The sequence below is a fragment of the Mercenaria mercenaria genome, chromosome 17 (assembly GCF_021730395.1).
Source record: "Mercenaria mercenaria strain notata chromosome 17, MADL_Memer_1, whole genome shotgun sequence".
Classification (NCBI taxonomy): domain Eukaryota; kingdom Metazoa; phylum Mollusca; class Bivalvia; order Venerida; family Veneridae; genus Mercenaria; species Mercenaria mercenaria.
Genome location: NC_069377.1, coordinates 45,742,665 through 45,757,742, shown reverse-complemented (window position 1 = coordinate 45,757,742; position 15,078 = coordinate 45,742,665). Strand labels below are relative to the sequence as shown.

At 36.6% G+C, this 15,078-nt stretch overlaps 1 protein-coding gene across 1 annotated transcript in view; it reads left to right on the top strand.

Moving 5' to 3' along the window:
• Positions 1-15,078, top strand: part of LOC123535752 (uncharacterized) — a 394,656-nt gene that overhangs the window by 368,965 nt on the left and 10,613 nt on the right. Inside the window, exons 15-18 of the mRNA XM_053528064.1 lie at positions 2,977-3,116; positions 3,624-3,706; positions 5,987-6,038; positions 13,417-13,554. Of these exons, the coding sequence (XP_053384039.1) occupies positions 2,977-3,116; positions 3,624-3,706; positions 5,987-6,038; positions 13,417-13,554 (413 nt within the window). The remainder of the gene's footprint in view (positions 1-2,976; positions 3,117-3,623; positions 3,707-5,986; positions 6,039-13,416; positions 13,555-15,078) is intronic.

Sequence of the window (15,078 nt, the reverse complement as noted above, 5' to 3'; positions counted from 1 at the left end):
AGGTTGTGAGACCAATCCCCAAGTGAGGTAACCAGTTTCACAGCAGGCAATAGTTGCGAGTCATCTGTCTTTCATCCCTGGGTCTTGAGTGGAAGTAGTTTGATGCTTTTATGAGTAAAACATAATTCTAAATCTGGTTAACTGACTGTGCCATATTTAGATGAACAGTGACAAACCCAGCAAAATAGACAAACAAATAGGCTACAATATTAGAATGCACAAAAAACCAGAAATGTCAATATCATTTAGATGGGACTATTTATGGTAGTTCTGCATATTTGCACTCTTTACAAATACTCTGATTTTTCAAAGTAACACAATGTACTGAGATAATTCAGTCTATAAAATAGATATGGTTTGTGCACAATTTTATGCTAAATGTTTTGAAAAACTTTAAGCGTATTCTTTGAGAAAGTCACAATTTCTCATGACATTTTTGCATTTTGCATATCGAGGGCTTGGCACAAAACTATTGTATCTTGTTCCTGATTTATATACACTTAGAATAGTTTTGCATCAAGTCCTCGATATAGAAAAACTCAAATATGCAGAACTACTTACTGTTAATAACAACAGTTGAATAGTATTACAATCTGTCAGAAGATTTTAGATACGAAACAAATGACTATGAGCCGTGCCATGAGAAAACCAACATAGTGGGTTTGCGACCAGCATGGATCCAGACCAGCCTGTGCATCCGCGCAGTCTGGTCAGGATCCGTGTTGGTCGCTAATGTTTTCTCTAATAACAATAGTCTTTGAAAGCGGACAGCATGGATCCTGACCAGACTGCGCGGATGCGCAGGCTGGTCTGGATCCATGCTGGTCGCAAACCCACTATGTTGGTTTTCTTATGGCGCGACTCATATTCTGAAGTCTACAGTATTTTTTTTTTCAAAATGTGTTTCTGGTTTGTATCAAAATCTCTTTCTTCTTGCAAGAACATGTGAAAAATTGTAAAAAAAACATTGCTATTTGCATTTAGATGAAGATCATTATTTTGGAAAATCTTTGTATAAAGACAGTGGGTGTATCAGGCATAGCAAGATCTTCAATCAAGATCTAAAACAGTTTAATGGATTACATCTGTTAACAGACTTTGCTATTTACCTAGAATAAAAACTGCAATATTTAATAACTGCTGCATTTTTAGCTCACCAGAGCACAAAGTGCTCAGGGTGAGCTATTGTGATCGCTCACCGTCCGGCGTCCGGCCGTCCGTCCGTCCGTCCGTCCGTCGTCCGTCCGTCCGTCGTCCGTCCGTCCGTCCACACTTTCCTTTAAACAACATCTCCTCCTAAACCAACAGGCCAATTTTGATGAAACTTCACAGGGATGTTCCTTGGATGGTCTTCTCTAAAAATTGTTCAAAGAATTGAATTCCATGCAGAACTCTGGTTGCCATGGCAACCGAAAGGAAAAACTTTAAAATCTTCTTCTCAAAAACCAGAAGCCCTAGAGCTTAGATATTTGGTGTGAAGCATTGCCTAGTGGACCTCTACCAAGTTTGTTCAAATCATGACCCCGGGGTCAAAATTGACCCCGCCCCAGGGGTCACTTGATTTTACATAGAAAAATCTTAAAAAATCTTCTTCTCGAAAACCAGAAGCCCTAGACCTTAGATATTTGACATGTAGCATTGCCTAATGGACCTCTACTAAAGTTGTTCAAATCATGACCCCGGGGTCAAAATTGACCCCGCCCCAGGGGTCACTTGATTTTACATAGGAAAATCTTCAAAAAATTTCTAAAAATAAAGCAGAAGGCCTAGGTCTTAGATATTTCACATGTAGCATTGCCTAGTGGACCTCTACAAAATTTGTTCAGATCAGACCCCCGGGGTCAAAATTGACCCCGCCCAGGGGTCACTTGATTTTACATAGGAAAACCTTAAAAATCTTCTTCTCAAAAAGCAGAAGCCCAAGAGCTTAGATATTTGACATGTAGCATTGCCTAGTGGACCTCTACTAAAATTGTTCAAATCATGACCCCCGGGGTCAAAATTGACCCCGCCCTAGGGGTCGCTTGATTTTACATATGAAAATCTTCAAAAATTTTCTTAAAATAAACCAGAAGGCCTAGAGCTTAGATATTTCACATGTAGCATTGCCTAGTGGACCTCTACAACATTTATTCAAATCATGACCCCAGGGTCAAAATTGACCCCGCCCCAGGGGTCACTTGATTTTACATAGGAAAATCTTCAAAAAATTTCTAAAAATAAACCAAAAGGCCTAGGTCTTAGATATTTGACATGTAGCATTGCCTAGTGGACCTCTACAAAATTTCTTCAAATCATGACCCCCAGGGTCAAATTGGCCTCGCCCCATGGGGTTACTTGATTGTACATAGAAAAATCTTCAATATTTTCTAAAAATAAACCAGAAGGCCTAGAGCTTAGATATTCGACATGTAGCATTGCCTAGTGGACCTCTACAAAATTTGTTCAAATCTTCATAAATTTGCTTAAAATAAACCAGAAGGCCTAGATCTTAGATATTCGATGTGTAATATTGCCTAGTCGACTTCTACAAACTTTATTCAAATCATGACCCCCGGGGTAAAATTGGCCCCGCCCCAGGGGTTACTTGATTGTACATTGGAAAATTTTCCAAAAAATTTCTAAAAATCATCAGTTTGACATTTGAAACATATTACTCTGGTGAGCGATCCAGGGTCATCATGACCCTCTTGTTCAATTAGTGGAGGCCCAGTGAGAAGAAAATTTAGACTCAGTATTTAAGGGATCGGGAAATTGAGCCACAAGATGTATATTCTCTCTGATGATTGACATACAGTGTGTCCAAGGTCATTCATCCAACCTGTCTGTTTTATGTAGCACTTGTCAGTAATTTCTGGATACCAATTGACAACTGAGTGGATTCTGGTTTTTCTCTGAAAATACGGGAGGGGCGTGAAATAGCCCTTACGTTTTGGAACACATTATGTAACATTGTTTCTTATTTCTACATTGAAGTAGGTACACAGAGTCCTGAGGAGAAGTTGACATTCTCGGCATCAAGTTTACGGAAGAAATTTGCATTTGGCAAAGCAAGCTCTCTAGAAATAGAGGAGAAAAAGAATAGAAGCTTTTCACCGTCGCCAAAAGGTTCACCAGTAAGTTATTCATTTTTCTTTTGGGATTGAAAAGAACAAAATTCATATTTATTCAGTTTAAATGCCTGAAAAATATGACAGTTGTATTTTGAAACAAAGAGATTGTCAGCCTTAATGTTCGGCTTGTAAATAGAAGACTTTCAGCAGTTGGATTAATGTTATCCATATTCTTATTATTGTAACTCTGGATATATAATACAGGTACTTTGGTTTAGTGCCAGAGGTTGACATCAGCCCTTTGTTGCTGTCACATTGGTCCAAGGTTATTTGGAGATTAGTTTCAAATTGCAAACTTACCATTGGTCAATGTCGAATCTATGTTCAGAAACAACCAATTAGATAGGGAGTGGGTGCGGTTTGAATCTGGTCTCCAAACTTGGTTTTGATCCTTGTTTTGCTAGAAAGCCTAGACTAAGTCAAGAATGTTTCAAATACGTGTCAATCTGTTTACAATCAAGCTATATTTAGTTAAGTATAAATTGAATGCTTATTGTGTTTTTCTTGCAGAAATCACAAAGGAAAGAAATCAAAAACCTATATGTAGCATTATACAACTTTAAAGCCAAGGAGAAAGATGATATAGATCTGAGGTAAGTTTACCATATTTAGTATCCTAGATTACTTTTGTTGTTCAAAGTAATTACTTTGGTATCCTATATCAAGAATTGATTGAAAGTATGCTTTGAGACATGACTTTGCCACTGTAGTTGATGGAGGCTTAAATCAGCTTTAATCATGATACATGTTTTTTGCATATTTAGATTGTTTATGATGGCTGTTGCCAAACACTCTATATATATTAATGTGACATCAGTTATTCTTTTACCAAGATGACAAGATTGCATTTAATATGAAGAAAAAATAAAAGCTGCGTTTCTTGAACATCAGTACATTACCCCATATTGTCAGTATAAGATCATTGTATTGCCATCATATTATACCCTTAGATACAGAGAATGTGGTTGGCTATAATTTGGAGTCATGCATTTCCACCATTGGGCCATCCAACTGTCTGACCATTGAGTCCACTCCATATCTTTTTAACCACTGGGAAGAGTTGTGAAACTAGCATTAATGCATCCATTGTTCACCTCACAAAGACAATGTGCAGAGGGCATACCCAAGGTCACTAGGTCCAAGGTCATGGTTTCAAGTGCATGCATAATAAATTTTGATAAGATTGTATTTCCATGATCTGGTATATATGGTAACAAGTGACAAGAAAAACAATCTAGCAACAAACTTGAAACAGTATGGCAGTAAGAGGGATTTTATACTTTCCAGCAAGTCTTGAACCAGTTTATAGTCTGAACTGACAATAAATCTGGCAACAGACTGGTTTTAGTACAACTATTACCAACAAGAAAGAAAACTGACAACAAACTGGCAACAATGTGACATTATGTCGAATTTCAGACTTTCCATTGTGTATTCAGTCTCCAATCAGTCTATCCTTAAACTGACTATAAACTGAAAACTAGCCCACCCGCTTAGCTCAATAGGGAGAGCGCAGATCTATGGATCTCGGGGTCGTGAGTTCGAGCCCAGGGTGAGGCGTATGTTCTCCATGACGATTTGCTAAAAGACATTGTGTCTGAAATCATTTGTCTTCCACCTCTGATTCATGTGGGGAAGTTGGCAGTTACTTGCGGAGAACAGGTTTGTACTGGTACAGAATCCAGGAACACTGGTTAGGTTAACTGCCCGCCGTTACATAACTGAAATACTGTTGAAAAACAGCGTTAAACCCAAAACAAACAAATAGACTGAAAGCAAGTGGCAATAATACAACTTAAGATGATACTGGCGATACACTTGTGCATTGTAATGTTTTTGTTGCAATGGTAATAAATTTCAGTACTGCACCACTGTTATCTATAGAGTGCATTGTTTCAAACTTTTACACACATTTTAAAAAATTGCATACAATTTTAGTAAGCTGGCAGAATTTAAAATAAATTAGAAAGATCCCAACTCAGTGAAAAATATAACAAGCAGTTTAGTTTTGTAGGGAAATTGAAGGTCATTAAAGTTCATGCATTTCTTTTTGTAATTTATTGATACTTAAAATACTTAAATTTCTGCATGTATGTTATTAAGAAATGATTTTTACCATTCTCCAGCTTTTTTGTATTCTTTGAACATTGAAACCTTATCATAAGGGACAAGAAGTTTTAGAACCTGGAGCATTTCTAATGAGAGCATGTTTCACAGTGTTTCTAAAAATGTCTGCCTGTCTACTTCCTGTATGAAAATGATCTCTCAAACTCTTCACACATTGACAATAATAGTCTTTAACACTAACATCACAGACTGACAACACATGACCAACACACTAACAATACACTGACAACACACTGACAATATATTGACAACACACATGGCAAGTGGTTAAGGTCACTGACTTTGAAGCACTTGCCCCTCTACAATGTGGGTTTGATACCTTTCTTGGAATGTAGAATTCTGCCATGTGAAGAAACTATCCAGCTGACTTATGGAAGGGCGATGGTTCTTCCCAGGTGCCCACCCATGGCTGAGATAATGCCAAGAGGGGCACCTGTTGTCTTCCCCAACCGTTAAAAACTGGAAGTTGCCATTTGATCTACAGTTGTGTTGGTGTGACATAAAACCCAACAACATGAAATACATTCAGCTTCCACCTTTGTATTGAGACAAATTATCATCTTGTAAGTGAAAAAATATATCAGAAATAGTGTCGGGTTAAATACTGTTTGATATTAAAATGGCAAATGAAATAAAGGTACTTTTTGTGTAGATAAAAAAAAAATGCAGTGCATATAAAAGGATATTTCTTGGCTGTTGCGTGGTTGTATCAGGCACTTAAACTTATTTGTCCTGCTATTTTGCAGGGCTGGATGGCGAGTTAATGTGACAGACAGTTCCAAAAAAGATTGGTGGAAGGTAAATATAATATTTTCTTCATCATTCAGGCCTGATCTGGGTTGTAAAAATGAGGCATTTTTTCAAATGTGACAGAAGAATTTCTAAAGTGGTAATTACCTAAGGCCACACCAAATTGAAAAGTTGTTCATCGGATTTTTTTCTGAAAAAATTGAGGCGGCGAGCGAAAAAATAATTTAAATATTTGTTTTGGTTTTTGAGAAAATCAGGAGCGAGCGAAGAGCGAAGAAATATATTTGTCTTCATTTGGCTCTCGGCTGACTAATAAAAACCTTAAAATTGAATGTATAGCCCTTTTACATTAAAAAATAATTCCCCAGGGATTGAGAAAATCTGACCTGCAGACGCACAACAAAGCGAACACATGAAAAAAGGTACTAACATTGGCATACAGTACAGTGTAATAAAATAATGTATGCTTTTGAAAATGCTGTTAGAAAATATGTAATAAACAACAATGCATAACCTTAAACCATACTTATCACATACATATGTGACATATTTACTGCTATGAAAATGTAGTCATTTTTAGCTGACTTTACAAAGTTTTTGATACATCAAATATCTCTGTGTTACTAGATCTATTAACGCTTTTGATTTGAAACTTAGAATAGTTATTTACTGTCTACACCAGGAGAAACAATACCCTTTTTGCTACTGTTCACAAGTATGTCCTTTAATGATTTTGTTAGTTGTGTGGCGTCCGTCGTCGTCCGTCCGTCCGTGCGTGCGTTCGTGCGTAAACTTTTGCTTGTGACCACTCTAGAGGTCACATTTTTCATGGGATCTTTATGAAAGTTGGTCAGAATGTTCATCTTGATGATATCTAGGTCAAGTTCGAAACTGGGTCACGTGCGGTCAAAAACTAGGCCAGTAGGTCTAAAAATAGAAAAACCTTGTGACCTCTCTAGAGGCCATATTTTTCATGAGATCTTCATGAAAATTGGTGAGAATGTTCATCTTGATGATATCTAGGTCAAGTTCGAAACTGGGTCACGTGGGGTCAAAAACTAGGTCAGTAGGTCTAAAAATAGAAAAACCTTGTGACCTCTCTAGAAGCCATATTTCTCAATGGATCTTCATGAAAATTAGTCAGAATGTTCACCTTGATGATATCTAGGTCAAGTTCGAAACTGGGTCACGTGCGGTCAAAAACTAGGTCAGTAGGTCTAAAAATAGAAAAACCTTGTGACCTCTCTAGAGGCCATATTTCTCAATGGATCTTCATGAAAATTGGTCAGAATGTTCACCTTGATGATATCTAGGTCAAGTTCGAAACTGGGTCATGTGGGGTCAAAAACTAGGTCAGTAGGTCTAAAAATAGAAAAACCTTGTGATCTCTTTAGAGGCCATATTTCTCAATGGATCTTCATGAAAATTGGTCAGAATGTTCACCTTGATGATATCTAGGCCAGGTTCGAAACTGGGTCACGTGCGGTCAGAAACTAGGTCAGTAGGTCTAAAAATAGAAAAACCTTGTGACCTCTCTAGAGGCCATATTTCTCAATGGATCTTCATGAAAATTGGTGAGAATGTTCACCTTGATGATATCTAGGTTAAATTTGAAACTGGGTTACTTGCGGTCAAAAACTAGGTCAGTAGGTCGAAAAATAGAAAAACCTTGTGACCTCTCTAGAGGCCATATTTTTCATGAGATCTTCATGAAAATTGGTGAGAATGTTCACCTTGATGATATCTAGGTCAGATTCAGAAGTGGGTCACGTGCCTTCAAAAACTAGGTCATTAGGTCAAATAATAGAAAAACCTTGTGACCTCTCTAGAGGTCATATTTTTCAATGGATCTTCATGAAAATTGGTCAGAATTTTTTATCTTGATGATATCTAGGTCACATGTGCTCAAAAGCTAGGTCACTATGTCAAATAATAGAAATAACGACGTCGAACTCAGTTCAACACTGGGTCATGTGGGGATAGGTGAGCGATTCAGGACCATCATGGTCCTCTTGTCTGAATTTAGACAGAGTTATGTCACTTTTTAACATAGAATATTTTTGTTTAAGTTTTATATAATGACCAATAACTCTGTTACTTTCAAAGCTTCTAACTATTATGCCCCTTTTACTGGCAAAGCTCTGATTCAGAAAAAGTCGAGCATGATGTTTTATTGTAAAGCTGTTTTTCTAACTTTAAACTTTCATAACATATTAAATTTGTTGACACAGTCTCAATTAAGGTCTGAAATGGAGATTAACGTGCATTAACATTAGTCTACTAAATGATTGGAAAACTTGAAAATCAAAACTGGTCTGAAAACAACTCGAAATGTAAATTCCTTACCCCACCAACTTTCGTATGCAAATACTGATCATTTGGACAGGAAAAAACAGAAAACAGATAAGTGACATGCATCAGTAAGTAATTACTCTTACCAAAATAATGTAGATTGATGTTATCAAATAAATTAGTATGTTTTTCTTTATCCAGTTTTCAATGAAATAAATCGATTTTTGTAGCATGTTATTTGGTAAACATTTGAAGAAAATGGCGTAACTGCATAAAGGGGAAATAACTTTAATGCAACTAAATATAAGTGTTATGATATATTATAGACAATGTATGCGTAGTATGTATTTATTTTGATTAAAATCCATTTGAGAACAACCTGGGACTGGAATTATAAGTATTTATACACTTTTACGTCCGTAAAAAGTAGCGCACCAAAAAATTTTGGCTTGATTTTTTTCAATGGGGCAAGCGCAAGCCAAAAACAAAACAAAAAATATTTGTTTGTGTTTCTGAAAATATACGAGCGGCAAATCCGATGAACAACTTTTTAATTTGGTGAGGCCTAATTTACTAATAGCTGACTGTCTCTTGTACTCTTTTGAAATAATTATGTAATACGGATGTGCTAGAATAATTAAATACATATACATTTATAGTAAAAGTCTTTGCCATAGATAAAAAACTTGCACTCTAAAAAAATTGAAAATGCTGTATCCGTTGATGGCAAGTACTTGAATGCAAGTATTTTTATATTCATTCAATCCAATCAAACATGGTAGTTCCATTTGTGATGCTTGAAGCATGACTGTTGCCAGCATTACACATACAGCTTACATAGTAATTCATAGAATACCAAATCCATAGCATGTATTTACACAAAATGAAATGTTAAATGCTCAAGTTGATTTACAACCTTATTAACTATTATAATGCCTTTAAAATTGTCTTATTTTTTCAAATATAGCGCATAAATCATAATCAGCTTCTGTTCTTTTCAAAAGAAGGTGTATCTCAAAAATCTTTTGTTCATTATCATACCACAAGACCAGTCACCATTCAAATATTTCAGTATACCGAAAGTATACTGGGCAGAATGTGATGTAGGAAACCTTATAAGATTCTTTCACTGGTTGTTACTAAGGTGCAGATGGGAATTTCCGGGCTCGAGAGTAACTGCTTAGGCGGTAACGAGGCTCTGCCGAGTTACCGCCTAAGCAGTTACTCGAGAGCCAGATATTCCCATCTGCACCTACAGCCAGAGAAAGAATCCTTTTCTTGTATACCATATTCAAGAAATAATAATATAAATAAAATCAATCGAACCGCTTTCTTTTTAGAACTATTTCTTACAGCAGCGTATTTAAAGTGCCGGAAACAACGTTCGTAAACAGGAAAGACGTCATGAAGTTTCAAAGACAAATAACAATGTTTAGTTTCGGATTTGTTTTATCAGTTGCAGCATAACGTTCACACGTCATAGTCATGCTTCAAATAGCACAGCAAAAAAGACAATTGATACCCATATTTATATTGCAAATATGATAAATATACTCATTATGAAAATCTTACTGCAATAAATCCTTCTATAGTTTAATGTAATGTTTTTAACTTTCTTGAGTATATTAAAAAAAATTTGTGCCCCCACCGCTCAGTGAAGGAGGCATATAGATTTGGTCTTGTCCATAGGTCCATTCAGCCGAAAAAAAATTGTGAGTCTTAATCATGCTATGAACTTGCGCACCATTTATTTTGGTCTTGCTCCATTCCATATTTCCAGAGTTATGGCCCCTGAAATAGTCAAAAATGCACATTTGTGACATGCCTAGCTCAAAAAGTATTTAATATAAATTGATGAAACCTTGCATGAGTCTTTATCATGATATGAACTTGCGCACCTCCTACTTTTTGTCTGGCTCTGCCCCCTATTTCCAGAGTAATGGCCCCTGAAATAGTCAAAAATGCACATTTTCACCTTGTGACGTGCCTAGCTCAAAAAGTTTTTCATATAAATTGATGAAACCTTGCATGAGTCTTAATCATGATATGAACTTGCGCACCTCCCATTTTTAGCTCGACTATAAAGAATAAGTAGAGCTATCCTACTCGTCACGGCGTTGGCGTCTGGGTCGGCGTCAGCGTCACACCTTGGTTAAGTTTTTCGTACCAGTCCACATTTTGACAAAGTTTTTTGCGATAAAGCTTTGAAACTTTCAACACTTGTGTACCATCACCATGTCCAGTTTTAGGCAAGAGTACATAACTCCATCAAGGATTTTGGCTGAATTATGGCCCCTTTTAACTTACAAATATTGGTTAAGCTTTTCGTACCAGTTCACATTTTGTGTAAAGTGTTTGACATATGGCTTTGAAACTTTTATCACTTGTTTATTATAACAGTCTCTATCTGTAGGCAAGAGTACATAACTCTGTTAACTATTTTTGCTGATTTATGGCCCTTTTTGGACTTGGAAATTGGTACAATTTTCGTACAAGTCCATGTTTTGTCAAAACTATTTGACTGTGGCTTTGAAACTTTGAACAATTGTTTATCATTATGATTTCCATCTGTAGGCAAGAGTACATAACTCTGTTAACTATTTTGGCTGAATTTTGGCCCTTTTTTTAACTTGGAAATTGGTTCAGTTTTCATACAAGTCCATGTTTTGTCAAAACTATTTGACATGTGGCTTTAAAACTTTGAACACTTGCTTATCATCATGATTTCCATCTGTAGGCAAGAATACATAACACTATCAAGTATTTTGGCTGAATTATGGCCCTTCTGGACTTGGAAATAGGTTCAGTTTTCGTACAAGTCAATGTTTTGTCAAAACTATTTGACATGTGGCTTTGAAACTTTGAACACTTGCTTATCATCATGATTTCCATCTGTAGGCTAGAGTACATAAATCTGTCAACTATTTTGGCTAAATTGTGGCCCTTTTTGGACTTGGAAATCAGTTAGGTTTTTCATACCAATCCATATTTTGCCTTACCTGTTTGTCATAATTATGGCTTTGAAGCTTTGACCACTTGTTTACCATCATAGTCTACATATGTAGGACAAGGACTTTAGCTCAGTTATGGCCCTTTTTGACAAGAAATTAGTTAAGTTTCGCATACCATTCCATATTTTGTCTTAACTGTTTGATATATGGCTTTGAAACTTCGAACACTTGCTTACCATCATGGTCACACATTGCCATATAGTGCAAGACTTATCCAAATCCACAAATGCAGGTACATTGTTTGTCTTATCTATTCTTTTTCTTTTGTCTGAAAATCTCTGGTAATATTTTGACCCCATACTTCCATCAATTCTTCGAATAGTCGAGCGGGCTGTCAACAGATGTCAACAGACAGCTCTTGTTTGTCTGACTCCACCCTCTATTTCTAGAGTTATGGCCCCTGAAATAGTCAGAAATGCACATTTTCACCTTGTTACACACCTAGCTCAAAAAGCATTTGATATAAATTGATGAAAACTTGTACAAGTCTTTATCGTGATATGAACTTGCCCACCTCCTATTTTTCTTCTGGTTCTGCCCTCTATTTTTAGAGTTATGGCCCCAGAAATAGTTAAAAATGCACATTTTCAACTTGTGATGCACCTAGCTCAAAAAGTATTTGATATGAATTGATGAAACCTTGCATGTGTCTTAATCATGATATGAACTTATGCACCTCTTATTTTTTTCTGGCTCCAACCCCTATTTCTAAAGTTATGACCCCTGAAATAGTACAAAAAGCACACTTTCACCTAATGACGTGCCTAGCTCAAAAAGTATTTGATGTAAATTCATAAAACCTTGCATGAGTCTTTATCATGATGTGACCTTGCACACTTGGCATTCTTCTTGAGATTTTAGCGCTAATTACAGAGTTACGGCCCTTGAAAAAGCCAAAATAGTGGATTTTTTGTTTCTGATGCTCATACCTCAAAACGTATATGGCTAAGAATAATGAATCCTTTATATAAAATGTTTGTTGAGGCTATACCCCCTTAAGACTGCAAACATTTGAATTATTGCCCCATATTTGTGACAAATGTAGCAGGGCGGGCACACCCTGTGTCCTACAGACACATTCTAGTTTTACAAGAAAACTTTGAATCACGTGCCCCTTACTGCTGTGGATTCAAAAACCTTGCTTTTGGTGTAGAATTCTTTCCTGTGAGGGAGCATCCATCTAGCGCATGGAAGGCCTGATGGAAGCATCCATCTAGCTCATGGAAGGCCTGATATTATGTCCTGTGAGGAAGCATCTATCTAGCTCATGGAAGGCCTGATGGAAGCATCCATCTAGCTCATGGAAGGCCTGATAATTATGTCCAGTGAGGAAGCATCCATCTAGCTCATGGAAGGCCTGATGGAAGCATCCACCTAGCTCATGGAAGGCCTGATATTATGTCCTGTGAGGAAGCATCCATCTAGCTCATGGAAGGCCTAATGGAAGCATCCATCTAGCTCATGGAAGGCCTGATATTATGTCCTGTGAGGAAGCATCCATCTAGCTCATGGAAGGCCTGATATTATGTCCTGTGAGGAAGCATCCATTTAGCTCATGGAAGGCCTGATAGTTTGTCCTGTGGTCTTCCTTCACCATCAAAAGTATAATTACAGAAATTCTGTCAGTGTGACTTTAACCATAACAAAATCAAAATTGAGCCACATCATGAGAAAACCAACATAGTGCATTTGTGACCAGCATGGATCCAGACCAGCCTGCGCATCTGCGCAGTCTGGTCAGGATCCATGCTGTTCGCAAATGCACTATGTTGGTTTTCTCATGGCGCGGCTCAAATCATTAATGAGATTTGGCTTATAAAAGCATGATTTATCTAATCAATCTAAACAGATTATGCAAAATTACACTAACCAATTCCATCTTATGTCATCTAACAGCAGATTAAGATTTAATTTCAGGCAATATACCTCCTATGATAATATCAATTAAAGAACTGCAAACATTTATACAAATTCAACAGCTAAAGCACTTGAAACTTGATCATCTAAGAACAACAGTATGTTGGCAAAGACTTCTGCAATAAATGCAAATGTGCAGATTCATTGAAATGTGCCTGTAGTATTATTATTTAAAAATACATTAATTACTTTTGAAATTGTTGCAGGGCAAAACTCATGGAAGATCAGGATATTTTCCAGCAACCTATGTGATACCATTACAAACAGATCAGAGGGTCTTCCAGGTGTTACAACCTCTTAATCTCTCAGATGGCAATTATTCTATAAAGTTTCATAAAGATCAGGTAAGAATTTCTGTCTCTTTTAAGATACATATTCCATTATGTATTTTGACTCTGTTAAATGAAGAATATAAGATAATTGTTTCAAAGTGTTTTATAAAGATGGCTCTTGAATTTTTAGCTCACCTCAGTAGTAAGTGCTCGTAGTGAGCTATTAGGATGGTTGGATGTCCGTCATCAGTGTATCCATTGCCAACAATTTCTTAAAAGAGCATCTCCTAAATCACTAAGCCAATTTCAACCAGACTTTACAGAAATGTTTCTTGAGTATTTCCTTCAAATCTGTCATACATGCAGAATATTGGTTTGCCATCGTAACCAAAAAGTGAAAAAAATTAATATTTTCTCCTCAAAAACCTCTAGTATGATTTTAAAACAATTTCATGGAAATATTCCTTGAGTGACCCTCAACCAAATTTCTTCAAAACATTCTGTCTGAGATTAAAAAAGTATGGCAACCAGGGGGTGGTACTAGTGTGCCCTGTATGGCTGTATAAAAAATCTTTGAAAATCTTCTCTGAAACTGCAGGCCAGCTTTCACAGCAATGTTCTCTTGGTGACCCTGTACCAAATTCCTATAAATAATTATTTTTCTTTTATAAACATGGCTTCCAGGGGACGAAGCTAGTTTTCCCTATATGGCTAACTTTGAAAATCTTCTCTGAAACTGCTGGACTCGATTTCAGCATAGTTTCACAGCAATGTTCCTTGGCAGGACCACTACTCAATTCTTTCAAATCATTCTGTCTCATAAATAGACATGGATATCAATGAGCGTGGCTAGTTTTTGGAAAACTTTCAAAATCTTCTTCTCTCAAACCACTAGCCTGATTTCAAAATAGTTTCACAGCAGTGTTCCTTGAATGTTCATTTACCAAATTCCTTCAAACCGTGTTGATTTGTTAAAAATGTGGCTGCCTTTGTAAGTGGTAGTTTTTAGCTCGACTATTCGAAGAATAAGTAGAGCTATCCTACTCACCACGGCGTCGGCGTCGGCGTCACACCCTGGTTAAGTTTTTCGTACCAGTCCACATTTTGACAAAGTCTTTTGAGATAAAGCTTTGAAACTTTCAACACTTGTTTACCATCACCATGTCCAGTTATAGGCAAGAGTACATAACTCTGTCAAGCATTTTGACTGAATTATGGCCCCTTTTGACTTAGAAATCTTGGTTAAGTTTTTCGTACCAGTTCATATTTTGACAAAGTCTTTTGAGATAAAGCTTTGAAACTTTCAACACTTGTTTACCATCACCATGTCCAGTTGTAGGCAAGAGTACATAACTCCATCTAGCATTTTGGTTGAATTATTGCCCCTTTTTGACTTAGAAATCTTGGTTAAGTTTTTCGTACCAGTCCACATTTTGACAAAGTCTTTTGAGATAAAGCTTTGAAACTTTCAACATTTGTTTACCATCACAATGTCCAGTTGTAGGCAAGAGTACATAACTCCATCAAGCATTTTGACTAAATTATGGCCCCTTTTGACTTAGAAATCTTGGTTAAGTTTTTCGTACCAGTTTATAT